This window comes from Exophiala aquamarina (assembly GCF_000709125.1).
Source record: "Exophiala aquamarina CBS 119918 chromosome Unknown aczIA-supercont1.20, whole genome shotgun sequence".
NCBI lineage: Eukaryota > Fungi > Ascomycota > Eurotiomycetes > Chaetothyriales > Herpotrichiellaceae > Exophiala > Exophiala aquamarina.
This window is the reverse complement of record NW_013550568.1, coordinates 357,904-384,197: the sequence shown is the minus strand read 5'-3', so window position 1 is coordinate 384,197 and position 26,294 is coordinate 357,904. Positions and strand designations below refer to the sequence as shown.

Here is a 26,294-nt window from a genome sequence, read left to right as displayed (position 1 = left end):
ACTGTTAATCCCTTGAGCATGGAGTCCCTGTCAAGGCACACCGTCACGTGTAGCCCAGCTCTGAGCAGTAACGAGGCTGAGCACGGCACATTCCACTTCGGAACGTGCTTCAATAACGACCACGTCGTGCCCATCTCCCTACCCGTCCTCTACCATCTCCTTCGCTTTCTCTGACCAGCAAAAGTTCGGAGGATGCATCAGATTGGATGAGAAAGGACATCAATAGCATCTTCGGCAGTTCAAATGCACAATTGTCCATCCGTAGCTTGAGAAAGCATTCTCGGTCGTCGGCTCCCAACTTCGCTACCGAAAAACAAGGGGCGTCTTCCTTCCTTGAAACGGACTTGTTACGACGTATGGTGTACCAAAATAAATCAGATGATTGCAAAGCAAGTGATTTTAAACTACTCGAGTTTGTTCGCAAGGCTGGCCAAATTTGGATGGGAACGCCAAAATACACCTGGCTGCCATGCCCCAGCAACATTTCACGCATGGGTTAGCCGTTGTCTGCTTGAAACTGAGGTATCACGCAAGCCTAAATACAGTAAACAGTTACCCTAAGCTTTCGAGACTGTGTACTCTCGGCTCGCAGAGCAGGGTGTTGTCGAAAATAATAGTTTGGGTATATACACAGCTATAAGAGTGGATCCTATCGAACTCTATGAGGCTGCTTTCACTTTGGTGGCAATGCATGGTGATCTCCACGCCATACATTTGATGGTCATCTACCGGCCCTTAATCAGCTATCTAAATAATTTATATTCTGACGTATTTGAGGCTTAGGCTACGCACGCGGTAGGTCTACCTACTCGTAAGGCGAAGCCGCAATTACGCCAAATGGATAGAGGGTTCTGGCTGTCACTCAAAGACCTTAAACTCCAGAGGGCAATGTTGAAGGAGTATTTCCTCTCAGCAGCATAAGCAGCTCGCGGCCAAGGGCCAAATGTTTGTCACGATTGGCGAGGAGTAGTAAGGCGAGCCATTACCACAATCAACAGAAGTGAAACATCTCAAACGTCAAACCCCACACAGGCTGGCATTGCACCTTTCAAAACGATTCTCGACCTCGGGCCAGACAATTTCCCACTCGGTGCATCAAACCTTTGATATCCAAGCATTCAATGAGCCGAGGAGATCTTGCAAGGATTAGAGTTTTGCTGGGGCAAAGCAAGAGAGGGGAGCCTATCATTTTCCACACACTGACACCGCCAACGATAGTCAGACGGCGTGGTCCCAGTTTTGAGTATATCATACGGTCGACATCCAGATACTTGGGTATTTTCTATATTTCTACTACAATTCAGTCGAGATACACGTTGCATACCTAGGTATTTAGTCTACCTACACCAACAAAACTGGCCAACTTGACCAGAGAGTACTCCAACCTGTTTATCGTCATTGAATCGAACAGCAGCAGCCAGGAATGCCGCTCGAAGGGAGATGCAACTGCAGGCGCATCACCGTGTCCATCAGCGATGAGGTCGCCAACACCAAACCGTCCGCTTATTGCCATTGTGCAAACTGTCGGCGGCAGAGCGGTGCCGGTATGTTGCATTCATGCATTTCTCCTTTCCGTTTCTTGAAGTCAGAGTCATGTTAGAAAGCTGACTGGCACAATTTGGCGACCTGCGTTTAGTTGGAACGGTTGTTATGGCTGTGCCAGAGGCCGATGCTGTCGTAAGTGGTAGCCCGAAGGTGTATGAGGACAAGGACACCGATTCTGGCACGCCAGTCAATCGCTGGTTCTGTGGGGATTGCGGCAGGTGGGTGTGAACTGGTGACGGCGTTGAATCAAGTTCTTCTCCCGACCTCTGTCGTCTGGACCTGAGATTGGCAGCTCGGGGATTTATTGGTGTTACCTTGTACAAACTTGCTAATATAGGACGCATTTGTTGTTCGACTCTAGCCCGATAATGTCCATAACACCTGTATTTCCGGGCGTCAAACTCATCAAAATGGGCCTCTTCGACACCATTCCCCGTCCGGCCGTGGAGGTCTACTGCAAGAATAAGCAGGCGTGGGATAGCCAGGTCGCTGATGCGGCGCAGGTCAATGGTGCAAGTTGAGTTTGAGATTGGATTTTGACCTTAGTATTGGTGGTACCCGATCAGTCGCCTTGGGTAGGCCTTTTTTTTTGGATGTGCCGAGGGCCGGGCCCTTTTTGCCTCCTGAGAGTGTGGGAGGAGCATCTTGAAAAGAGGACAGGTGAGCGAGACTGGTATGCATCTGTGAGCATACGAGCGGACAGAGAGATGACACTCATCGCCCTAAGATGGAGTGCGTCGACGTTACGGGCAAGTATCTGGTTGCTAAATCAGCATTAGATAACTTCTATGAAGCAGGTTTGAAAACTACCTAGGTGCTCCGTACTACATCGATGAACAGTGTCAAAGATATCAACTGTCGCCAGTCATCTGTCAACCACTAGTTAAGAGTGCCATCAAGCGCACACAGCGTTCATTACCAATCACCACTCAAGCAGCCTTCGCATTCTCAGCCGCCTTAGCACCCACCCCCTCAAACTGGCGCTTCAAGTCCTCCGTCATCGCATCCTGAAAGTCCTCAATCTCCCCCAATCTTCTGACCTCGATCACTGTGTCCTCGACCGGCACCTTCTTAGCCCATGCCACGGCCTCGTCCAGATCTTTCGCCCTGACGACCCAGAACCCACGGATCAGGCCTTCTCGATCGAAAGGCCCGTTCTGCACATTCGTAGTCTTGGAGTCGGAGAAAATCACCCGCGCACCTTCGTTGGATGACCGGAATCCGTCAGCGAAGAAGAAGAGTCCAGCCTCGGAAAGGGCTTTATTGTACTCAAGCATCTTGGTGAGGATTTCAGTCTTCTCGTGCGTTGGCGTTATGTCCGACTCGGATTCGTCATTTGCGTGTAGGAGGTAGATGTATCTAGGCATTTTCGAGGAGTTGTTGGACCTAGGACTGAGTTGAACAATGGGCCTAGGGTAGATTGAGGCTATTTATGCCTTTTGTTCTGGGTGTGAGTGCTTCGTAGTAGCCTGGAGGTAGGCGTTCTTGGGCATGGCGCCGTATCTGAGAGAATAGAGGATCTGCATGCGACTTGGGGAATTGAGGATGGTAATCGCCAATTTCAAATTGTAGGTGAATCACCACGACGAATATGCGTTTGAATTTCGCTTCTCGAATGCAAGCACTTTGCCACTACATACATACAAAAATGTGCGCTACCAGCTCGATCCTGGGCTTCTGCCTGCCCTTGGCCATGTCCTCATTTACCTCTCCAATGAAGATTCGTGCGTGACCATCCTTCCAATTTTCCGCGTTCAGCCCCAGAAGCCACATTCTTCTCCGCTTCTGTCAAGAGAAACTGGGTTTTGAGGAAATATGATTCCAAATCCAATCTGGTCCGGATTCCGCTACTCATACATCGCACAGTTGTGAAAATAAAATAGCCGACCAATACCTATGCCGTCTTCGTTCTCTTCGAGGCGAGAACATCCGTGACATGCTTCTTCATATCATAACTATAGTTGTTAACGCTATTTTCTGAGAATCGTCATCAAGCGTGTACTTACGAGTTCATCTCCTCGATGGTCAACTTCTTCTGCTCATCCTTTACATTATATAGGGGGTTGTCGGTGTTGTCAGAGAAACCTGAGACTTCATATTAGCATATGGTTGCCTTTCGAGCTTCGGGATGTATTTGCTTACCAATCCGTTCGTGGATGTTAACACTGGCCCTGGCAGAAGCAGCTTGTACCTTGGTCGCTCTTGTCTTTCTCACATCTTCATATGTCTGCAACGCTTCACGGATATCGCCGTTGAAATTCTGTTGGTTGAAAACGAGACCAAGACATGCTGCGTCTTCGATGGCCATACAAGCTCCCTGTGACTGATGAGGAAACATGGGATGAGCCGCGTCTCCCATCACGCACGCCACTCCGCGCTGCCACCAGCCGTATGGCTCGTGGACCCATAGCCGCCAGGGCTTGATTTCCTTGCCGATCTTCAAATGCTCGAACACTTGGCGATCGAGCTCTGGATAAGGATCTAGAAGTTCGCTGAGTGGTGCCTCCTCGTCCCATTTATGGCTGGCAAAATCCCCCTTTTCTCTCGGGAAGAAGCAGTAATATGATAGCAAACTTCCGCCGTTGCAGGGTGACAGCACAATCTTGTCGTATGTGTGATGTCCACCCCAGTATTCGAGGGCGGCATCTTGTGAGTAATCGACTAGTCCAAGTTTCACTGCTGTTGCTGTATCAACATTGGCGTGGAGGCAGCTCTGATCTGCGGGACGCTTGTCTGGTGTAATGCCGATTAGTCCTCGAACCACAGATCCTATCCCGTCCGCACCAATGACAACGTCATGCTGTGCGCTTTCGCCGCCTTCAAAACTTATCTTGCCGGTATCCAAGTCAATTTCTGTGACTTTATGATTGACGACAATCTTAACTGGGTGGCCTGCTCCTTCGTCTTGTGTGGCGCAGTCGAGCAGCATTTTGTGCATATATTGTCGGTGGAACATATAGTATATGTAACCCCATTTTTCTTCGTAATCAGCAAGGTCGTAGACGCTGACAGGCTCACCCGTTTTCCAGTCTCTGTTGATAAGCTTGCGAAGAACAACACCATCCCCTTTTGCAATGTCGACATTCCACTCGTGAAGCCATCGCGTGCCATTTGCCGCGCATGATATCGAAGCCCCAACTTCTCCAACAAAATCAGATTTCTCATAAACGGTAACCTTGTGGCCAGCTCGTCGCAGGGAGATGCCTGCTGCTATACCACCGACACCACCACCGGCGATCGCAATGTTGAGAGGCCGCCACCCTTTGGTGCCTTCCGCTGTGCCTTGAATGCTCCCCATAGTGTCTTGTTCTGCCGGGTTTTATGCTTGCTTCAAATTGTGCGTGTCCCTGAAAGTCCGCTTGTTCAAGTGTACACGTACTTAGATGATATCTTCAACTAGTAGTTTGACTTCCGATAAACATCTTATATCACTATCAACATAGACTTCTTTTTGCAGAACGCGGGGTTGACCCTTACTCCCGTTGCTTGACTGGTTGAAACTGGTGCGCGGCCCGCAGGAGGAGATTGCTGGACAGCGGATAGGCGCGGGTAGCGCACCAATTCCGAGCGCCTCTACGCGAGTAGATCCCCTTCCCGAGCCTGAACAGACCATGCAAGCACAAGCCAACGCCAGTGATTCGCTTTTGAATGATAGCATCGGTTCAAAGATGAGCAAAACGCTCCGCTTATCTGCGGAATTTGTCCCACCCGCACTGTGGCGAGGAAGAGATTCGATTTTGATACAGTCGTAGTACCAGTATCACGGGAATTAGTTTGCAAAACCCGTTCAGCGGACTGTCCATCAAACGTGTTCTCTAACAGCAGTGAATTCAATCGTCCTTTGTTGTTCGAAATTCCTTCCTGGCAGACTCAGCCAAGCTGGGGTCGCTAAGAACCCGAATTGCTAGCCTTGCCAGCCCTTTCCCGCACTTGATGGCTGCTTTATGTGCTTGGTCACCACCCGCTGCCTCTGCAAACTTGGGGTGATGTGGTGAGATGTTGTCTTCAGTCGGAATGGTGAACCCGCCATGAAAACTTGGTACCTCATGGGAGACGTTCCCTGAATATAATCAGTCAATATAGGGGAAAACTGGTGAGCTGTCTTACCCATATCGGTCGAAGCAGTAAATGTGTTGGCATCTCTGAAAAGTACACGTTCTCCCAGGCGCGCCATGTCGTCGACATACTGTTTACACAGTACCTCATTGACTCTTATATTCTTGTATGTCGGGGCTCTAGGAAGAAGATTAGGAACTATCAGCCGGTCTTGAAGCAAAGCTTACCGGATAAAGTTGAACTCGCATCCAGTGCTGAGGGCACCTGCTTCGCAGCACTTCTCAACCTTTTCCAACAACTCGTCACATCGTTTCATGGAGGGGCTGCGCACATACCAGTTCATGCGAGAATACTGCGTGATGACATTTGGTACTGTTCCACCATCTTCGATAACGCAATGAACGCGCTCATCGGGCCTCATCTGCTGTCGTAGCATGGAGACATTGTTGTAAGTTGCGATCGCAGCGTCAAGTGCGTTTAGACCATTCCATGGCTGGCCGCCTGCATGGGCTGGACGTCCATGGAACTCGACTTTGAATTTATGAGATGCAATCATGTCCATGCCAGCTAAGCCGGTATATCCCCTCTCCAATTGATGAGTCGAGATTGGATGAGCCATGATTGCAGCTGCAATGTCTTCTTCCTTGAAAGCTCCTGCTTCGATTAATTTGACTTTCCCACCTTGTCCTTCTTCAGCTGGTGTGCCTAGGAGTCTTACTCTGCCAGCCTTCAGATCACTTCGGATCACCCTCGCTACAGCCAAGAAGGCTGCAATTGAGGATGTTGCGATCAAGTTATGCCCACAAGCATGTCCGATGTTGGGAAGTGCGTCGTATTCCGCACAAATGATTACCAACGGTCCACCACTACCAACCTCCGCGGCGAAGGACGTCTCCAGGCCGTAAGCATGTTTCTGGACTTCGAAACCTTCGTTGTGAAGAAATGTAGTAATTTCTTTGACAGCCGCGAACTCTTGGAAGGCTAACTCTGGGTGGCTGTGAATGGTCTTATTCAAATTTCGAAGTTTTTGTTCGGAATCGTCAATAACTCCCAGGCCAATCTCAATCACGGGTTCCCAGGCCTGGGGTACCATGTCGGGATCTGCGGTAGCCATGTGCAAAGACAGTGTAACGTAAGCCTGTGTTCAAGTAAGGGAATGACAATACTGTTGGCAGAGCTCAATAGCATAGGTGCCGATTTGACAAAGCCGCCTGAATTGAGACATTCGAGCATACTGACTGGCTGATCGATCCTTAGGCTCGAACTTGAATTGTTGCTTGGGTGTGTGACATAATTAGGGGACTGGGACTCGACGTCATGTCCTGTTATCTCAAAGAGGCCTACGAAGAAAATAGGCGACTTTGGCCAGAGTGCGCCTATTAATATAATGAAAACCCCCCTGACCTGGGACCCCTCCAAGTCCTCACCTCGGCAAGGGGAAAATCACCGCCCAACTTTCGGCCCTGCCGTAGTCCGTACGCGGGACGAGATAACGAGGACCTAAAGCCCTTATCAATGGCAATTTGACTTATTCATTGACGAAGTCTGTCGTATCTCCCAACTGTACCCGCCGTACAATTTGGTCAATTCTGAGCATAAAAGGCGCTGCTTGGAAGCTCTTTCGCTAGTTGAACAAATGAATGGCCGGCAGACCTCAAATGGAACACGAATCTGTCGTCGTCACAAAGCTCCGAAGGGCTTCTCAAGCCTGCGACTTCTGTCGTGGACGGAGTATTAAATGCAAACCACGTACTGGATTTACCGCTGGAAGCCACAACGCGGGCTCAATAGCCAGCTGCTTGACCTGTGTTGAATATGGCCGAGAATGCATCCGTAGCCGACAACCGAAGAAACGAGGGACGAAACCTCGAGCGCAAGGGCACCTCCAGAAGAGGAACCTCGCGCCTCATGGCGATGATCCGCTAGAGGATAGTGTGAAACTTCGCCTGCAGCAACGGCGAAAGGTGTTAACAGCTTTGCTTGATATCTATCTCGATACGATACACCCACTGTGCGTTCGACAAGAACTTGGAGAAATATAGTGTTACTAGCTAACGCAAATAGATTTCCCGTTTTCTGCGAGCGCGAGCTCTGGGTCGGATGGAGAGAGGGCTCATTCCCACAAAATACCGCCGAGTATACCTGTTTTATCACCATGTGTGCATTAAGTGCCCAACATGCCAAAAATGGTGCATTGTTCAACGACGAAGCGAGCCAGCTAGAGGTTGCGACCTGGGCATTCGAATACCTTCATGAAGCACTCTCGCTTGTCCCAGTGGACTTTAGCATGATGGGCCACCAGGACTTGATGCGGTCATATGGATTTCTAGCGCTCCTGGGGACTCAGATCGGCGATAGCAACATGGTGCAAAAATATCTAGGCCTATATCATGGCATTTGCGGGCGCTACGGCCTCCATGAGGAATCGAGATGGCCTTCGAATATCAGCACGTGCGACAGAGAGGTCCGACGAAGAATCTTCTGGTCCATCTATCGCCTCGAAGTTCATACTGCATGCGTCTTAGGCCACTACGTGCGAATTCCAGAAGCACAATGCGACGTTGGTTACCCAGGTGGGATCCATCACCCAGCATTCGTGCCTGGGAGAGATGGCAAGTTCGAAGATTGGTTTTCTGGGTGGAATTATTCTACAGACCTCTACCGCATCTTGGAACATGCTGTCGTTTCTTTCCGAATGAGGAAACACAAGCATCCGCTTCCCCTGGGGTTAAATGATGGGTTTTTAAGCGGTGTTCTGAGCAAGAAATTGTCCATGATTAAAGAGGGTCTCCTTCCTCAGTACGAGAAGGCATTCTTCCGCTCCGACGACAATGGGCGAAACCGTTGCGGGTTCCAGGCGGCAAACATCTTTTGCATTATTCATCTGGTCAGGATGCTGACCTCACTGTCGGATGATCATGAACTTGACAGCATATGTGACACCGCACAGGAGATGATCGAGAGCATGAGGAAAATTCCTTCCGAATATGTCCGTGCCTGTGGGGCGACTCTTCTCCAGCAAGTTGCTGGGGTAGGTCATTTGCTCTGCGTTGTTGCAAGTAAAGAATCGCATTCCACCCCTTCGCTTCACAGATTACGAGATGTGCTCGAATCAATTACAGTGTTCTTGGAAATTTCAAAGCAGCACCATGAACCCCTCGCTACAGCCGCATCACGCCTACGAGAGCACTTGGGTACGCTTGAGATTGATCCAGATCCTGCAGGAACTGAAATGAAACATCCATCAATTGAAGTGGGAGTTCCTCTTGTTGTGGATGGAGCTGATATGTGGATCTCAGAGCTCGATGACTATGGTACAGTATCAGGTTTTGGTGCCAATATCTTCCCGACAACCTTCCTCGGCGACATCACCTGGCCATTTGCATGGTCCAGCAGCTCTCCCACTTCTGGTTGAAGATCTAGAGTTTGAACCTAAATACCTTCTTCCGCCGCTTTCGATGGCTCCTTTAGCTTTCCAAACCCCTTTTGTGTCACAGACCTCCAGTTATAGTATTCTCCACCAGCGACAACGGGGTATTTCATCGGATTCTCGCTGCTGATGCATGTCGGCACAGGCTCCAAGAGTTTGGTACGATCGAATCCCCAGAAGAAAGGAACAGAGTATCTCTCCTTGCCGGTTCTGTTGATAACTCTGTGTACAGTGGAGACAAAGAAGTCATTTGTCTGTCGCATAAAGCAGTCCGCAATATTCACGACGAAAGAGTCTTTGATCGGAGATGCCTTGATCCAACTTCCGCTCTTACTAAGAACCTCAAGGCCGCCACAAGAATCCTGAGTAACAATAGTGAAGCATTCTACGTCCGTATGGGCACCGATACCCTGCTGATCATCTGCGGAGCGTTCTTGTGCTGGGTAATGAAGAATGCGCATACCAGCTTCTGGTCGCTTGACATACTGATCGAAATAATCCTCTGGAAGCTGCAATGCCAGGGCGAAGATCCGGGTTAGACGCCTCGAAAGCTGTAGCAACTTGGTGTGATATGAATAGAGACCTTCTCGAAACCCGGCCAAATCAGATGGCCAGATACTGATGGACTTGCCCTCCTTGTCGACCGCTTCGGGATCTTCGGCTGGATCATACGCCCAGTTGAAGGCTTCACTCAAATCTACTACATGTCAGCACCTTCCAAGACCACTGCACAGTAATGGCGACAAACCTCGATGCTTCCAGCCATTCCTATTGTAATGCTCAAGAGGATGGAATCCTACATATTCATTGGGAACTAAACCAGTGAACACTTCCATCTTCTTCTCCTCAGGCAGCGCGAAAAACCTTTTGGCTTGGTTCATCGCCTCCTCCGCATAAGCCATATCGATACCCTGTCTCAGGTTAGAAGTACACCAGGCATGGGGGAACGGATTTGCGGACATGATTTATCATGTAGAAGAAACCTATCTGCCTCGATGCGTCCCGGATCTCATCTGCCACGGCTTGGCGGTCTTCAAATCTCTCACTGTAAATGCCGGACACATCAATTATTGGGATCTGCGCCGATTCTGTAGATTCGTTGGAATCGAAGTGGAACGTCTTGCCGTTCAAGAGGGTTATAGTCTTGCGCGGTGCCTCGACTGTGCTCGTTGTAGACTGCGACATGTTCAAGATTGACGGGTGGAGGAGGTTTGAACAGCGTAGAATTATTTAGTTACCAAGAAAGACAAGCCAAGTAGATGCTTCAGCAAACAATATAAAGGCTAACAAATGTGAGTACTATTCGACGGAGAGTTCGCTTAAACTGATAAACTATGTATGTGTTAACACCAATATCAGGCCAGAATACTCCGCCCAGGCGTAGCATGAGATGTTCAGGTCCAAGCAACGAAGTGTGTTGAAGACAATGAAAACGTGATCGCGGAGTTGATGATGACAGAATGTTTGATCTACGAGCGGTGCATCATAGGCTGTGAAGGATGAATCCAGTTTAAGCGTCCTTATCCTGATAACACTCTTCGACCACATGCTTTTAAGTGGGCAGTATGCCTAAGAATGATCTTGACCCTCCAATCAAACAGTGTCCGATAAGCCAGATACGACGGATGAACTGGTAAACTTCTAAAACTGAAAAACTCAAGCCGAAGTATTCTCCAGCAAACATTCCCAGACGACCCTAGAACGACTATTCTGTGTACTTAGACCTTTTGCGAGAGAACTAGGTCGATACAGATCCCCCTCTTGCTTGTTATCGCCTTATCAAGTGCCGCGAAAAAGAGATAGATAACAGGGATAGGCACAGTACTATCATTGCTGCGTGGGCTTTCACAAGAACTCGTTACGAGCAGGGAACTATATCTGAATATATGATGATAACCTACAACCACGTTTCGTGACCATGAAACGCACTCCGATCTGTCTACCGGACACCTGCATTACCCTCATCCACCATGGGCCAGAGTTCTTTTCGGCAGCGCTTCATGCGCCGCTTAGAGGTAAACAGAGACACGGACACGGACGTGGACGCATACATCAACAAAGATACTCGTCCCCTTCCGCCGTCAAGGCGTCCATACGGTCCGTGGCACTTCGTTGGTCTGTGGATGGTGACAGGTAGCTTCAACGTCGGCGGTTGGACAACCGGCTCTTCAGTGATATCCCTCGGCCTGAATGTGTGGCAGTCTATGCTGGCAATTATCATCGCGCATACGTTCGTCGGCTTCGTATGCATCGCAGGGGGCCATCCCGGCGCGAAATGGCATGTTGGATTCCCCTTCTGGATGAAGCAAGTCTGGGGCGTCTGGGGTTATCTCTTCCCTATGGCGATTCGAGTGTTCCTTTCATTCGTTTGGACCGCAACGAATACCTGGTACGGCGGCCAGTGCTTGAAGGTGTTCTTCACAGCATTGTGGCCTTCTTATGCGAATCTAGACACCAGACTGGCCAGCGGTACCATGGACGTGTCCGACTTCGTCGCATTCCTCGTGTTCATCCTTTCCTGTCTGCCCTTACTCGTCGTGAGTCCCGAGAAATACCGACGTCCATTCCTGATCGCATCAACTACGGTTGCCACGACTGTCTTCGCTCTCCTCATCTGGGCCATGATACGTGCTGGCGGGGGCGGCGCCCTTCTGTCTGACGTTAGCGGCGTTTCTGGGATTAAGCCGGCAAAAGGCTCCAAGCTCGGCTGGTCGTTTGTGGCTGCCATTACGGCAAATATCGGTGGAATCGCCACACATATGTTCTCACAATCGGACTACACGAGATATGCTCGCAAGCCTGGCGACCAGGTCCTCGCACAGCTGGTCATGGTGCCTCTGGGGACCATAATCGTTGCGTGCATCGGAATCGTCTGCACATCCTGCGCTGCCCAGCTCTACCCCGAGACCACCAAACTTCTGTGGCAGCCATATGCCTTCCTGAGCACCGTTCTCGAATACGAGAATAACTCTGGTGCTCGCGCTGGAGTTGCGTTCGCCAGCCTGGCCTTCGTCTTTTCCCAGTATGGTATCGTGGTAGCCTCGAATCTGGTGGTTGCGGGCATTGATCTTGCCGCGCTTCTCCCCCGATGGTTCACGATCCGAAGAGGTGCTTATTTCACCATTGGCTTCGCTTTCGTCATGCAGCCATGGCAACTGTTAAACAGCGCGACAAATTTCTTGACAGTTGTGGGAAGCTTTAACGTCTTCCTCGGCCCGTTCATGGGAATCATGTTCGCCGACTACTTCATCTTACGGAAATGCACCATGAAGCTCACGGACCTTTTTGAAGAGTCTGGCAAGAGCATATATTGGTACTGGCGCGGTTGGAACTGGCGCGCTGCGATTGCGTGGGTGTCAAGTGTTTGGTGTCTGATGCCGGGGCTTGTACAGCGCGGTGTTGCCCCCAAAGCGATTTGGCCTGGTTGGACGCATCTTTACTGGTTAGCTTGGTTTCTGGGCTGTGTCGTCTCGGGGTCGGTCTATCTGTGTCTCGAGTATTGGTGGTCAATTGCGGACACGAACGCCGTAGATGATGAGGACTACTTTGGAACTTTCAGTGAGATTCCTACACTTTCGGGATTACCGACAGGCTCCGAAAATGGTAGCTCCGCTGAAAAGCTGTCTGAGTCTTCGAAGAGGCAGGAAGAAAAAATAGCCAGAGAAGCTTTAGCGGAAGTTTGACGAATGTTGGGTCTAAGTCGGTTCCATTGTGGACGAACCGTCACTTGTCGTTTAGTGATGGCTGTAACTCCAGTAATGGGAAAGGGCGATCACTGCTCTGAACGTATGGATCACAATTTAATAGCAATATAAGTTTGGGAAATGAGATGCCTAGTTGACCGCTGCTGAAAGGCCTTTGCAACCTTGCCCACAGACCACAGCTTTTAGAGCAGCGGGTGTATGCGACGAACTTTGGTCTTGGCTATTTGGCAATTTGAGAGTGATCTCTGCTTCGCCATTTTATATCTTAGTATAATGTTTATTGATTGGCCCCCATCCTCTAGCCCTAGCTCTTACCGTGCCTAGATCATCCATATTCAGGACGTCGACTTCTCTTTCAATCAAGACTCTCCACGCGATCTCCCTCAGATTTGGCGGTTCCTCGGGCACGTTCCAATATCTGGATAACAAGCCTCTTGCTCTTGCTTGCTCAAGTTGCGAAGCTGTTATATCGAGCAACTGGGGACTCTCTGGTGCGGAATCAAATTCACCACGCCAGGTGAACAATCTGGCATTTTTGAACTCGGTCGAAGCGAAGTACGAGTTGGAGATATTGTAAGTGTATTTGACTGGATTGGAGCTGAAGTCATCATTGATGGAAGGTAAACGCTCAAGCTTGGCATCCCAGAAGATATCTCGATGCTGTGGATCGACCTCAGTGACGGATTCGAAGGGCGCGTTCCCTGAGGCTACAATGGTAAGGGGCCGTATCAATCTGTCTGAACCATTCCAGTATGTGAGATAGTCAAGCTCTCGCAGCGGTTGTAATTGAGCATACAATTCTGCAAATGTTTCTGGCCCAGAGGTTTTGAGGTCGACAAGAAGAACGAATGTTTGTTGAGGGGAGAGGTTAAAGATTCCCCGCCACGAGCCATCCGTGATATTGTGGTTTTGAGCCTCTAGCATGCGTTGTAAAGGATCCAAGTACATGGATCTCAATGTTGCATCGCTGCGTAAACTCCTTCCTGTATGGCCGACTAGAAGATCAGAGTCTCGCAAGTGGACGTCGGCCTCCACACTGATACAACCCGACCCAATCGCTTCGAAGAGGGGAATACTGCGCCAATAGTCGTTATGTGAGTGTACAGGTACAGGAAGAGCGTTATGGATAAATGGTTGGCGCTCATCGTCCCAGACTGCAGCGCTGTTGACATGGATATTTGCGAACGTATTGTCATAGGGGTCATTTGCAACGCGGATTAGACCCTCTTTGAGGTGTATAATGTACATTAATTGAGCAATGCATCTTTTGGAAAGAAGTCCGTCAGTATTTCATAAATTGGTGGTCTCTTCGCCCAGGCCACTCACAATAGAGTCATGACGCAAGCGACATTTTTGATCAGATCAGAGCGAATTTTCTGCTGTCGCAATGGAAGGGGAATCTTCCATATATGAACCAGAGATCGTGGTTGTGTTACTGATCTTTTTGAACCGAGGTTTTCAATGTCCACGCGAAACAGCTGGTCGCCTGACCTGGCATCACTAGGGCTGTGATCGCTAGCTTGGGACGTCATGGTGTAAGTGCCTCTCGATAAGCATGGGTAGCTGGAAGTGTAGTAAACGGGCGTTTGGTCCAAGGCGTCAGGGCTCTAGTCGATAGACGAGAGTTGAAATCATACACTCTGGAAGACAACTTGGAGCGGATAGAAGGGTTATAAGATCGAGACTGCTGATGTACCCACCTAAAACCTAGTGGTATTCGGTGGTCATCTGGGTATTGAGACATCGCGCAAAAGGCATACTCCATTACATGTTGAAACAGCAGTGTGGCATTGCAATACTGGTTGCCTAATCTTTAGTCTAAAGGATCCGTCCAGACAGGCGAAAGAGATGTGATGATCAGGCCCCGCTTGTTTCGCACGAGGCCGAGTCGGGGGCCAAAGGGGCTTCTAGCACCAAGAATACGGAGCATAACATTTACTCGTAGTAACTCATACTCTGTGCCGCATACTCCCGTACATACTCGCTAGTTGGTCACGCAACAAATAGGGTCGCTAAGCATGTACGGAGCACGAAGTACTGGACAATGAATCCCTAGGTATCAAAGAATATCAGTAATGACATGAATCCGGGAATGCTCAATGGGAGTCACCGCTATGATGAAACTCCGAAGAGCTGCCGAGGCCACTGGATCTAGTAGCCTCAGGCAAGGCTGACGCCTATACTGTTCAGCGAGAATGCCATTCATTTGTAAGAGGTCCACGGTCGATGAGATCACTGGCGGCAAGGGTTTCCTCGACCATCCGGTGGATCCTGAGAGGGTAAGCCTAACGACCCAGTGTGGTAGGCCAGACCCTATTTGGCATTAGTACTCTTCCGTAAAAATTCATCTATCCTCAGTACTCCTTACGGAGTCATCGGTATCAGGTACTCCACAATCCACCTCCCTCAAGTTGCGTAACCAAGCAAACGAATCGAGTATCATCAACCTGTGCAAAAGCGAGCAGAAGGGAAACCTGTTACATGAAGCTTAGGGATTTTCACCATATTCGCCTCATTCTGAGACTCTGACTCGAAGAAGCATTGACTATATTAGGCAATCAAAGAGGCTTGTGCTCACCTCCCAGGCTAATTACTGTTGAATATGGTTGGAATAATGGCTTACACACCGACATAGGCAGCAGGACATAAGGGTTCGATGACTCGGGAGGCTGAATGTAGACGGCATCACAACTATTTCATAAGGAGCGATGAGCAATCTCCAATGCCGCTCAGAGTTTGTCGCATTACTTCGTGGAGATGTTGTTATGATCCCGTCATGATGTATGAACTGGATTTAGATCTTCACAACGTCAACTAATGAACCTTCTAGTACGAGGCTAACAGACCTTCATGTTCATCTACCCAGACATCATGGACCACCGATTTCAGAATCACTTGTTGGTGGATTCCCACCGGCGCCTGCTAAGCGTCTACACGTCCCCATTGCAGTGAAGTCCTTCTTATTGGGGGATCCACAAGTGTAAACACTTTCCCTTTTTTTGAGGACCGCTTATCATGCTCTCATCATGTCTACGGGTTGTAGCTGACAAGATGAGAGCATTCCGAGGCCACTTGCTGCACATGAGGTCTAGCATTCAGCCTTGAAAAGATTTTCAAAGCACCATCACCAATCTGTGCACCAATGGGCGTGATGGTGGGTTCGAAACATTCCCCTCTTGGGCGGCTTGTGGTAGACGTGTCTTGACTGTCCGTGGATTGGGCATGGTGTTCAAATCGTCGAACGCAGATAATCGTAGAGCATTAGAACCATGAGTCTCTCCATGGGTTTCACACCCGTGACATTGTTCCCTAAGAATTCTGCGCGCTCTGTAGGATGTGTAACAACGCCACAGTCCAGGAATCCTATTGGTCGACAGCTACCTGTGCTGCAAGAGCCGCGCTGAGACCGTCCAAGAACTCCTCCAGGCCCTCGACAACAGCCTGGTGGTCTTCATGTTGTTTGAGGCCACTCACAACAATGACGCCGACAATTCCCTCCACACCTTTTACTCGGACAGGAACTGCGCCGCCATGAATAGCGTATTGTCCAGCCGACTCACCCAGCATGTACTTCTTCTGGAAGGCTTCTTCATCACCGTGCATTTTGTTATGCATGAACCAGGTGCTCACGCCCCACCGCAGCACTGTCTTGCGTTTTCTCGACACCCATATGTCGTTGTCTGGCTGAACACCTGGACGAGAGACAGCATGAAATAGAATGTTGTTGCTGTTAGCAAGCGTAATATTGACGACGGCAGAAAGATTGGACAAGGCCCGCAGTCTGTTGCGGATTGTTAAACCAATCTCGAGCGCATCATCGGCATTGAAGTGAGGGAGGATGAGGGCTTCTTCTTGCTTGGCGATCTCTGAAAGCTATTTGTGTCTGATTAGCGGGGCTCTAGCAATTTAAGCAATACAGAAGCGTACATCTCGTGGCGCTTCGCGCAGGGGCTTCGCAGTCATTGTGTAACTCAAGGGGCCAGTCGTCGCTTGGTGGCTTGAGGTCGGATCCCACAGACCTGCGCACGGAGAACGTGACTGAAACTAAAGCGCGTTTTTCTCGTAGCCGCGGGGCGACGGCTTGGCGCGTGAGAGAACCGCCGGACAAAAGATAACGCGTTCCAGAGTTATCGGCTCTCAACGGCGATCCCAGAACTTCTCGATTTACCAACTATTGTCTCAATGGAAGCCTGATGGCCTTATATATATCTAAGTATTTGGCCGAGCGGAATCCCATAGGACCAGGTAGGTAATAGTTGTGAGCCTGCGGCTGGACTCAAAGTACATCGCTTGACCGCGCTTAGCCATGGCTGGTAGTCTCCTCGGCCCCCGGGGATGAAGGCATGCACCCCAAGAAAAATACATGCTTTCAACAGTTATAGCCGTCATCTACATTCCAGACCGCACCTGTGATGAAGCTAGCCTCATCACCCAGGAGAAACGCAATAACATTCGCCACTTCGAGAGGATCACACTCGCTTTTTTGCGCTTGGCGAGCAATCTCAGTCTATTCCTCCAAGGGCGCCCCATCCATCATTGGAGTATTGACAACGCCTGTTTACCAAAATTAAGCTTCCATGAATCCTAGGAAGACGGCATGGTGCTAGCCCCGGGGATGGCTGAGTGTATGACTGACCTGGAGCAATACAGTTCACCCGAATATGCGGGCTCTCTTTCGCTGCGCACCTGCTCAACCCTATGATGGCATGCTTACTGGCGCAGTATGACCCCAAGGGCTCCCATCCCACCTGGCCGTTCACGCTTGCTGCAGAGACCTGCGATGAGATTCGCACTCGGTTAGACTGAGGTTAAACAGGGACGTCACAGCACGAGCCCCTATTGATGCGGCCGCTATTATCCAGGAAGCAGTATTCAACGGATTCGTGACTTACAATACCTTCTCCTTTCTCCGTGTGCTTCAACTGGACTCGTATGCAGAAAACGATGCCTTTCGCGTTTACGTCCATCTGGACGGCCCAGCTTTCGTCTGTCTCATCAATTACATTGACCTTTTTGGCTACACCAGCAAAGTTAACGGCACCATCAAGCCTACCCAGTTGTTCAACGGTGCAGCCAATCCATCTATTCACGGAGGTGCTGTCTCGAACATCCACACGGATATAGATATGCGGCTGCTGGTTCTTTCGGGTTTCGCTTACATCTCCTCTGAGACTTTCGATGGCCTTCACCAAACCGTCTTCGTTCATGTCAGCTAGGGCCAAGATAGCGCGCCTGCTCGCGAGTAATTTTGAGATTGAAATGCTCATTCCAGAAGCAGGCCCAGTGATCCCGATCTGAACTCGTGGTTAGGGCTGTTTCTTTTCCATCAACCGACAAAGAGCCTGTATGGGGAATGTTCTCGCATGAGGGTGAGCATACCACTTTCCCATGGAAACTCGAGATTGTGTCCCCGAACCGTGCGACAGGTCGATGGAGTGTACCCTGGAGATACTGTGAAACGAGATTGTTCGTTGAAGGTGTTGCCACCCCAATTCGAGAAATATGGACGTGAATGTCTTGAATTAACCCTCAAACTTCTGTCTAGGACTCGTGATGTTGTGTCGGGAGCGTCAGGTCGGCATTGTATGCACCTCTCTCTATACGCGTTTTGTACCGTCTCCAAAACCTTCCATGTGATGAATGTATCATCTTAACCTTTGCACCCGCTAGGCTTGTATGCCTACCTTTTCCGGCGCTTTTCAGTGTCTCTCGCCACATGTTCAGATCAAATTACGCACGCAATGATGAAAAAACAACAACATGGAGGCAAAACTATCTATTGGTCTTTCAGTCGCAACTGATCTTATCTAACCGCCTGATCAACTCTCGCATTTCCCGTGAGATGCATCGGCCCCACATGAGCCTCTAATCTCCACCTTGAGCAGGAAAGATTCCAGCCATGGAGGTGGACTCGCATATCGAATGGAAGTGGGGAACAAAAGTCATTTAGATACCTATGTTTGACTCTTTATTCCCTGAGAGAACGGACTTTTGAATTGATATGTGCATGGGACGCCTTCAATCCATTCGGATTGTACCTATTACTCAAAGCAAGGCGGGCCAACATTCTCGTCAGAAGGGCCTTTGAATATGTAGTTGGGTTGAAGGGATCACAGATCTCACCCCTTTGCGTGCACTTAATGACCTGCCAGTTTTACCACAATTACCCTGCGCTATCTGAGAATCATTTTGACACAAACGAAACAAGAATAGTCCATAACATACTCAGCAATAATGTGATGGCTAACAAGTAAATTGGGCCTAACATACAGATTGCTCTATGCATAATCTTCACCATTATACTTGCGTTAGTGGGTAGATATATCGACACTCAAACAAAAGCTTCTTCAACAAAGCTACGCACAGCATTCAAAGCTCTTTCGATATGCTCCTCGTCATGAAGGATATTCGAGGCTATGAATCCTCGAGGCCTAGTGTAGTCTGTAGATCCTCTTCTTCACCATGTGATAGAAAAATGACTCTCGTACGACATCGGCATCCGGACTGTAGAAGCAAAACCCACAACACTGCCAAAACCTCGAGCGAAGCTAATCGGAGGGCCTTTGGATCGAATATTGTGTTCACAACATCTCTGGGCTTATCTCCAAGGCTATTTGCTTTATTGGGCGCTTTTCTCGTCAGCAAACTTGTACCGACAAATCCAGCCGCCACTGTGAAACGGTTGTTATTCCATGTTCCTGAGTGGAATAGAGGGACCCTCTGGGACAACTCGTACTGTTGCATGATCTCCTTTCGTCCGCCGAAAGCACCAAACGCCAGATTTCCGCCAAAGTGTTTCCCCATAGTAGTCATGTCAGGGATGACCGCGAAGTACCCTTGAAGTCCACCATAGTGTAGGCGACAGGTAATCACCTCGTCTCAGATTAGAATGGCTCCTATACGAGTAGCTTCTTGACGCAGACTCGTCGAAAATTCCTTGGTTCCAAGATACTACCTGCTGCTCCTTGCATTGGTTCTACCAAGATAACCTCGATGTCTTCTTCCTCAAACTTTTCTCCAGTGCGCTCGATATTATTATAATATCCAACCACAAACTGATGAGGTATATTCAGGCGACTGGGAACAACTGGAACATTAGGGTGCCGCCGTGGTGACCGTCTTCGAAGACCACAACTTTCCGCAGCTAATTGAATGACAAAGCTGTCGCTACGGCGAAAGTATTTGCTTCATTGCTAGAGTTGCAGAAGCGAATCATACCGATGCTGGGGAATCGGGAGACTAATTTCCCGGCTAGCTCGGACTCCTCAGCTGCTCGTGCCACCAAGTGAATGGCTCAAATGGAGGACCTTTTCGATAGCTTCTTTGATCGCAGGATGAGAGTGCTCGTACATTCCTGCACAGTACTCGGAAACAAGGTCAAGGTATTTATCTCCATCTAGAGAAGTAAGATATGTGTCGTGCCCTCGTGAAAAGCTAAGAGGGCATGGAGTGTGGATTGACACTACTCTGGTTGTGCCACTTGGAAGCATTGCTGTGGCATGGTTGTTATATTTGAACGACTGGGAGTTGTCTCTGTTGTAGTTGCGAGCAGAGCATCTTCAAGATCTGGTTAGATAGTAGATTTGTTCCAAGTGGCAAATCACGGCCCTCGCAGTCATCGCAATTCAAGACATCTTTTTTGACCTAGCGTGAGATAGCCGACTTGGTATTTGCATGAATCGGAGGTAGAGTTCTTGCAGCGTTGCATAAATATACATAAACAAAAGATGATAGTGCTTGGGTTTTTCTGAGTTAGTATATATTGTGCCCTTCAACTGTTCTATCTTAACTGACTACACAGATTCTCAAATAAACAGACATAATGTGTTCCTTAGGTTCGGAAAGTCAGGGTCTCAACTATGTATATTCCATGTATGTTGAGGAGAGGAAAAAAGGCATCGGACCCGAAGGAGTCGCTCAGTATACTAATGCAAAAGATCCGAAGAAGTTCCAATATTTGGTCAACGATCCCTGAACCAATGAGGCGGGAGACCGACAGTGGGCGTGGGACCTGGCATATTGTTGGTACAGGCTTGGAGGGCTGACTTATGCCATCCGCTTCCTGCTCGCGGCGAATCTGCAACCATTAGAAATCTTGTTCGTCGACAATGAGACAGGGTTTGGTGGTGCGTGTTACTTGAACCGTTATCCCGGCTTAATGTGTGATCTCGAAAGTTCTTATTGCATGCCACTGCTTGAAGAGACTGGATATATACCCAAAGATAGGTATGAATACGGGTCTGAGCTTGGGAATTATACCGAATATCTTGCTGCGAGTTAGAATTTGCAGGATAGGGCATAATGGAGGACAATTGTGCGCACCGCAAAATGGAATGACGACAAATCAGGGTGGGTGCTACAAATTCAGAAAATTTCTCAGCATGGGACCATCATAACACTTGATATTCGGACTGAGTTCTTTGTTCTTACCTCAGGACTGCTTCATAACCCCAAACTCCCAAATGTGACTGGAATTGACAAATTCAACAAGCATACATTTCACACAGCCCTGTGGGACTATGCATATACTATACTGGTGGTTCATCACGAGACCGAAAATGAGTAAATTAGCAACAAGAAAGCTATCTTTGTTGGCACCGGCTCGACTCCTGTTCAAGTAGTACCTCATCTCGCAAGACGGCTCTTGTTGGCGCCAAAGTGACTATCGACGGAACAGGCAGACAACCTCGTAATAACGATCAATGAGTCAGTGCCACAGCCTCTGGAGTGCTTTGGAATCATGGAAAGCGGGCTCCAGGAGGTCATCTTGCCTAGTAATTGTCTATATAAACCAGAACGGTGACCATAGAATAGAAGAAGACAGAAATCTCAACAACGCTGACTTGCCTGTATCGATTGGCCCGTACAGTTGTACAGTCCAAATCCTCCAACAGCTCTGGAATTGAAGGCTTAGTACTCCGGCTGGTGCAAGCGACCTTGTTTCCACGATGACTATGTTCCAACCTTCAATCAGTCAAATTTCTAACTTATTGGTACCAAAGATCGAGGCATCGAGTCATTTACCAAGAACGGCATTGTCTGTAACATTGTTGAGTACGATACAGATGTTGCGGTATTTGGTACAGGATTCGAGCCTTGGACCAGTGGAACCCCATCTCAACGGGCTGGGTTCAAGATCTTGGGTCGACATGGTCTAGACATGAATGATAAATGGGAGAATGGAATCGAGACACTCCACGGCCTCATTTCTCGCGGATTTCCCAACCTTTTCATATATGGAGTAAATCAAACGGGATCAACAGTCAACTACGCACACATGGTGGACGTGACAACCTTTCATGGCGTTAAAATTGTCGCAAGTGCCGTAGCGCAAGCAAGTCCCGGGAGGACACGGCCAGTTATAGAACCTACAGCGGAAGGAGAAGACGCCTGGACTGAGAAGATTCTTGAAACGGCCTTTGCGTACGCAGGACTTGATGGCTGCACTCCGAGTTATACCACGGCAGAAGGGCATGCAACTCGCAAAATGTCGCCTGAAGAGTGCTTGAAGGCAGCAAGAGGTCTTAATTGGGGATTTTGGTCTAGTTGATTTCATCAAAACCATTGAATCATAGAGGGCTGATGTCCAATGTATCAACAATCCTGGACAGAAGCTGTGGTATTATATATACTCTGCCTGGGCGCCCATCAGCCTCCGCACGTCTGCGAGTGTCGTTGCACGGCTCAGTAAGGACACGTCTGTGCCACTCGCACAATATCATCGTCCTGAAATCTCGCGGTCTGCCGCTCTTTATCAGCCATTCCACTAGTTCCATGATGTCGTATTGTGCGTGAAGGAAGTTTGACAACATGGATCATAATCGAGCCCTAGGTGTAGGGCAGGAGTGAAGTATGCCCACCATTTACCTAATGGATGTGCATGTACGCTGCACTCATATTAGCGTGAGAAATTCCAAGTTTGTCGTCCTTTTATTCCAGGCTTTGATATACCAAAGCAAACAAACAGTCCCCACCCCCGCAACCCCCACCCACCTTGGCATTACAAGGCACCAACGGCGTGATCGATTATCGCGCTTGGGTACCTGTTGTGGTCAGTCGGTTTATCACACAAGAGCCAGTATGACACTCCTGAGACCCAGAGATGCATCATCTCCAGGCTTTCCCTAGCATCAGCGAGGCAGAGTTCGCCGATGCTTGCGCAGCCATTGAAGGAAGATGCGCTGATCGGTTGGCCGATACCGACTGGCTGAGCGTAAAATGGTCAGGCTCGGAGCTTCTCATCAAACAACAGAGAGCCTTGAACCCAGTTCGGCCTGGGCTTGATTGCGGGGACGACAATATCACGGAAGAACTTGTGGAAGAGCCGGTTGATGGTGAAACTGTGAGCGGTGCCACAGAGCCATGAACGGTCTAAGTTGACTTTGAATAGCTTTTACAGCGACATCAAGATTCCAATAGCTTAATCATCGATTTCTCTGTCACTTTATCACCGACGTATTGTGTTCCAATGCTATGGTTCTCCGGCCGACGACAATCCGATGGAAGACCATTCAGCCTTGACCAGGTATATGAATACCTAGTTCCTTCGGCAACGCATACAACACTGCGGGGCATCAGCGTGATGGGAGGTATCAGCATGACAGTGAGCTCATATCATTGTAACAATTCCTTCCATTGACATCAATCAGCACCACCCAGTCTCAGACTTGCCCGCATTTTTCATACATCCTTGCAACACTCCAGAAGCACTTTCTGTGCTTGCTGACGGTGCTGCACTGATTCCAGAGGATTATTTGATCCTTTGGCTTGGCTTGATTGGTTCTGCTGTGGGTCTCCACATCCCCAGTCAGTTCCTCGTCGTCGGACGAGAGGGATGAAGATCACATGTACCGCCACCAGATTGGCGGTGATATAGTCCCCACATACAACGGCGCTCTGGTGCCTCAGACTGGGCTGTCGCTTCAAAAGATCTGTCGACCACGTGGACGTACCTGATACCTGGCGACTTCGCAGGTGTCTTCAGACATCGAGGTGTAGCCAATGGCGATAGTCAAACCTAGCTCGGATTCAGAAAGATGATGGTGGTCCTAGACTCAGTCGTCGTCGTCCTCTTCCATCGATGCATCGTCCTCATCTTCCTCCATGGAAACCTCATTCTCGTCAGATTCCTCCTCTTCACGCGTTCGCTTGATGCCGTGAGGTACAGTGGCAGCTGTCTCTTCAGTTTGATTGACACCATTCTCGACTGGCTTTGCGGGGACTGCACCAGGTGGGGCGCTGAAAATGGATTTCTGTAGATCGGTCGTTCCTGGGGCTGTAGTCGAAGCGGTTGGTGGCTCGAACGTGCCGCGTAGCTTAGGAATAATTTGGGATTGGCCTCTAGCATATGCGATGACCTGAGCGGAAATATTAGTGACCAGTTCTCTGCACGCTGGAGTCTCTCTTACCATCTCCCTGTCAAAGAGTTCAAATCCTTGTAGAGCTCGCATAGCTTGAGTGCTTGTCTGCACGTCGCGGAATACCACATGAGCTTGGCCCCTCATGCTCTGTGCCTTTGAGCCCACCCGGTTCGTGACCACATCAAGCACAGGGCCATGCGTTGTGAAGAGCATGTACAAAGCTCTTTTCAACTCGTTCTTGTTGATCTTGTCATTCAGATTCTTGATATAGAGCCTATACTAGCATTAGAAGTCTGCGCGCACAAGAAAAGTGGGAGACTGACGTCTGGTTCGGCGCGCCTGCGCTCGGGGTCTCTTTGCCCTTGGGTGCTTGCGCCGTCTTTGACGACATGACGAGTACGCGAGATCCACGCGAAGGGAGGGTTAGAACAACCGAACAATATTTAGGCCTGCCGATATATCACCATAGCGAGAACTTGACTGAACTATGTACAGCGTACACACGACCAGAGTTGGATTGACCTCCACCAAACCGGCCGCGGAAAAAATTGTCTTGGCGAACAATTCAGGGCGTCTCGCACATAGATGATCTGCCGTACAAAACTGCGCTTAATGAAAAGGAGCCCCACCCTTATTGCCAGTATCAAGAATCAAGATTCGCCCTCATGTACTACAGTATGCCTTTGACGAGATTTCTCTCACCCACATTCACGAATCAGTAATGCATCGTATTTGCTATCTGCAATCTGAAAGCCTCAGCATGCTTTCTCAATGCCCTCCGTTGGAAGAGCCTAGTTACCACTATGAACGAGTAGCGGTATTTCGCCCACTTCCATTCTTTGATTGAGCAGCCATATCTCGAATGCATCTCCTCGAAGATAGTTTCTGCATACCACCAGCACATCTCTCGAACCATCCTATATTCAGGTCTTCTTTCTGTCACCATCGCAAATAGGCGACTGACAGCGCAGATATCAGGTCGGTTTGATTCGTGGAAATTTAGTGATAGCAGGGGAAGGGGGAGATTATAATGATGGGATGGAGGATCACCAGATCTCCAATTCCATCCGCAAACCACCCAATCCCCTGTCTCTTCTCTTCCAACGGCGATCCGAGTGCGCTTACGGGTTGTGGAGTCCTCGACGATGAATTGAATGAACTCGTGGGAGAAAGGAGATGTCAATGCCTTGACCCATGTCATGGAAACGACCTCATATGTTGAAATCGACTCAGACCTTGCAAGAATCTGCTTGAGCCAATCTGCAGTTGATAGCCTTTCGTATTCGGAGGAAAGTTGCAATGAAGCATCTCGATGCTGGCCCCCACTTCTCACACAGCAATTTGTGTCGGTTCGCTGTTGCTTTTCGTCGGCCATAGCCTCTTCCAAAGTCGAAATTCTGCTTGAGGAAGGAGCTGCTGAATCAAATGAGGACGCTTGATAGAACAACCTCAACACGAGCAACACAAGGGTATTAAATCGGCTCGTCGCGAATCTGTGTCGCGGAATCCACAGACAAGGCGACAGGAATACCGAATGCTCCTTGCAACAAGAACAATGGCTTAGCATGGCCCTTGCGCCTCCTGTCCTGACAAGGCGATTTTTGCCAGGGATGCTCGCCTGCTGTGAGGGAAGAAATCGAGGAGACAATACCCAACGAGCCATGACCATAGGTGCGAAGGTTCCCTTGAGGCACACATTGAAGCCAGCAATCATCTCTACCAGCTTCAGTAGATCGAGATAAGTTGATGTCCATTCCCATTTTGGGTCTGTTGTATTACCTGCTACAGAGGTCAGTGAAGCCTCATATGTTGATTACCCAATCATATATTAGTATTCAATCCCGTGGTGGCATTTGATTGGCCCACCATCATGAATACTATTATTCACATCATCCCACCGCCAGCCATCGGCTTACATGCTGACTTCACATATAAGTCCTTCAGTGCAGCTCCAATAATCGCCGCGCGGCCCATCAGTGGGAGCGATTTCCTCTGTTACATTATTAAGAGTACGACTCAGCAATAGCAGTCATCGACCGAATTGAGTCCCGACTTCGCGCCTAGCCTCCACAGTCTCCTTAAGTTAGACCATACACGAGATTCAAAGTTAATTATAAAGTATTCTCCTCGAATCATTCTTCAATTAGCCCTGTTCAATCGATAGTTTGAGCACAGAGGAATACTTGCGTACCAAAGCAG

At 49.1% G+C, this 26,294-nt stretch overlaps 15 protein-coding genes across 15 annotated transcripts; 5 read left to right on the top strand and 10 right to left on the bottom strand.

The window, feature by feature from the left end:
* Positions 1–2,474: 2,474 nt before the first annotated feature.
* On the bottom strand, positions 2,475–2,912 carry A1O9_12019 (uncharacterized protein; the record flags this gene model as incomplete). Its single annotated transcript, XM_013399165.1, has 1 exon — positions 2,475–2,912. One exon carries the CDS (start codon positions 2,910–2,912, stop codon positions 2,475–2,477), a length of 438 nt encoding a protein of 145 aa, XP_013254619.1.
* A 527-nt stretch (positions 2,913–3,439) lies between these two features.
* On the bottom strand, positions 3,440–4,843 carry A1O9_12018 (salicylate hydroxylase; the record flags this gene model as incomplete). Its single annotated transcript, XM_013399164.1, has 3 exons — positions 3,440–3,500; positions 3,552–3,630; positions 3,688–4,843. The coding sequence occupies 3 exons, from the start codon at positions 4,841–4,843 to the stop codon at positions 3,440–3,442; spliced, it is 1,296 nt and encodes a 431-aa protein (XP_013254618.1).
* A 532-nt stretch (positions 4,844–5,375) lies between these two features.
* On the bottom strand, positions 5,376–6,715 carry A1O9_12017 (uncharacterized protein; the record flags this gene model as incomplete). Its single annotated transcript, XM_013399163.1, has 3 exons — positions 5,376–5,605; positions 5,653–5,780; positions 5,829–6,715. The coding sequence occupies 3 exons, from the start codon at positions 6,713–6,715 to the stop codon at positions 5,376–5,378; spliced, it is 1,245 nt and encodes a 414-aa protein (XP_013254617.1).
* A 1,041-nt stretch (positions 6,716–7,756) lies between these two features.
* A1O9_12016 (uncharacterized protein) lies at positions 7,757–9,016 on the top strand (the record flags this gene model as incomplete). The annotated part of the gene is made up of 1 exon (XM_013399162.1): positions 7,757–9,016. One exon carries the CDS (start codon positions 7,757–7,759, stop codon positions 9,014–9,016), a length of 1,260 nt encoding a protein of 419 aa, XP_013254616.1.
* A 17-nt stretch (positions 9,017–9,033) lies between these two features.
* Positions 9,034–10,216, bottom strand: A1O9_12015 (uncharacterized protein; the record flags this gene model as incomplete). The annotated part of the gene is made up of 3 exons (XM_013399161.1): positions 9,034–9,728; positions 9,780–9,942; positions 9,992–10,216. The coding sequence occupies 3 exons, from the start codon at positions 10,214–10,216 to the stop codon at positions 9,034–9,036; spliced, it is 1,083 nt and encodes a 360-aa protein (XP_013254615.1).
* A 785-nt stretch (positions 10,217–11,001) lies between these two features.
* On the top strand, positions 11,002–12,714 carry A1O9_12014 (uncharacterized protein; the record flags this gene model as incomplete). The annotated part of the gene is made up of 1 exon (XM_013399160.1): positions 11,002–12,714. One exon carries the CDS (start codon positions 11,002–11,004, stop codon positions 12,712–12,714), a length of 1,713 nt encoding a protein of 570 aa, XP_013254614.1.
* Positions 12,715–12,993: 279 nt separating this feature from the next.
* On the bottom strand, positions 12,994–14,267 carry A1O9_12013 (uncharacterized protein; the record flags this gene model as incomplete). Its single annotated transcript, XM_013399159.1, has 2 exons — positions 12,994–13,999; positions 14,062–14,267. The coding sequence occupies 2 exons, from the start codon at positions 14,265–14,267 to the stop codon at positions 12,994–12,996; spliced, it is 1,212 nt and encodes a 403-aa protein (XP_013254613.1).
* A 1,831-nt stretch (positions 14,268–16,098) lies between these two features.
* A1O9_12012 (uncharacterized protein) lies at positions 16,099–16,698 on the bottom strand (the record flags this gene model as incomplete). The annotated part of the gene is made up of 2 exons (XM_013399158.1): positions 16,099–16,608; positions 16,663–16,698. 2 exons carry the CDS (start codon positions 16,696–16,698, stop codon positions 16,099–16,101), a joined length of 546 nt encoding a protein of 181 aa, XP_013254612.1.
* Positions 16,699–17,104: 406 nt separating this feature from the next.
* On the bottom strand, positions 17,105–17,942 carry A1O9_12011 (uncharacterized protein; the record flags this gene model as incomplete). Its single annotated transcript, XM_013399157.1, has 3 exons — positions 17,105–17,236; positions 17,298–17,510; positions 17,628–17,942. The coding sequence occupies 3 exons, from the start codon at positions 17,940–17,942 to the stop codon at positions 17,105–17,107; spliced, it is 660 nt and encodes a 219-aa protein (XP_013254611.1).
* A 1,207-nt stretch (positions 17,943–19,149) lies between these two features.
* A1O9_12010 (uncharacterized protein) lies at positions 19,150–19,548 on the bottom strand (the record flags this gene model as incomplete). Its single annotated transcript, XM_013399156.1, has 1 exon — positions 19,150–19,548. The coding sequence occupies one exon, from the start codon at positions 19,546–19,548 to the stop codon at positions 19,150–19,152; it is 399 nt and encodes a 132-aa protein (XP_013254610.1).
* Positions 19,549–20,770: 1,222 nt separating this feature from the next.
* On the top strand, positions 20,771–21,265 carry A1O9_12009 (uncharacterized protein; the record flags this gene model as incomplete). The annotated part of the gene is made up of 2 exons (XM_013399155.1): positions 20,771–21,011; positions 21,084–21,265. Coding segments are annotated over 2 exons (423 nt in total), but the record flags the coding sequence as incomplete, so codon positions are not given.
* Positions 21,266–21,475: 210 nt separating this feature from the next.
* Positions 21,476–22,285, top strand: A1O9_12008 (uncharacterized protein; the record flags this gene model as incomplete). Its single annotated transcript, XM_013399154.1, has 2 exons — positions 21,476–21,509; positions 21,738–22,285. 2 exons carry the CDS (start codon positions 21,476–21,478, stop codon positions 22,283–22,285), a joined length of 582 nt encoding a protein of 193 aa, XP_013254608.1.
* A 552-nt stretch (positions 22,286–22,837) lies between these two features.
* A1O9_12007 (uncharacterized protein) lies at positions 22,838–23,567 on the top strand (the record flags this gene model as incomplete). Its single annotated transcript, XM_013399153.1, has 3 exons — positions 22,838–23,077; positions 23,126–23,338; positions 23,385–23,567. Coding segments are annotated over 3 exons (636 nt in total), but the record flags the coding sequence as incomplete, so codon positions are not given.
* A 222-nt stretch (positions 23,568–23,789) lies between these two features.
* On the bottom strand, positions 23,790–24,486 carry A1O9_12006 (uncharacterized protein; the record flags this gene model as incomplete). Its single annotated transcript, XM_013399152.1, has 3 exons — positions 23,790–24,092; positions 24,144–24,369; positions 24,419–24,486. 3 exons carry the CDS (start codon positions 24,484–24,486, stop codon positions 23,790–23,792), a joined length of 597 nt encoding a protein of 198 aa, XP_013254606.1.
* A 324-nt stretch (positions 24,487–24,810) lies between these two features.
* Positions 24,811–25,608, bottom strand: A1O9_12005 (uncharacterized protein; the record flags this gene model as incomplete). The annotated part of the gene is made up of 1 exon (XM_013399151.1): positions 24,811–25,608. The coding sequence occupies exon 1, from the start codon at positions 25,468–25,470 to the stop codon at positions 24,811–24,813; it is 660 nt and encodes a 219-aa protein (XP_013254605.1). The 5' UTR covers positions 25,471–25,608.
* Positions 25,609–26,294: the final 686 nt, after the last annotated feature.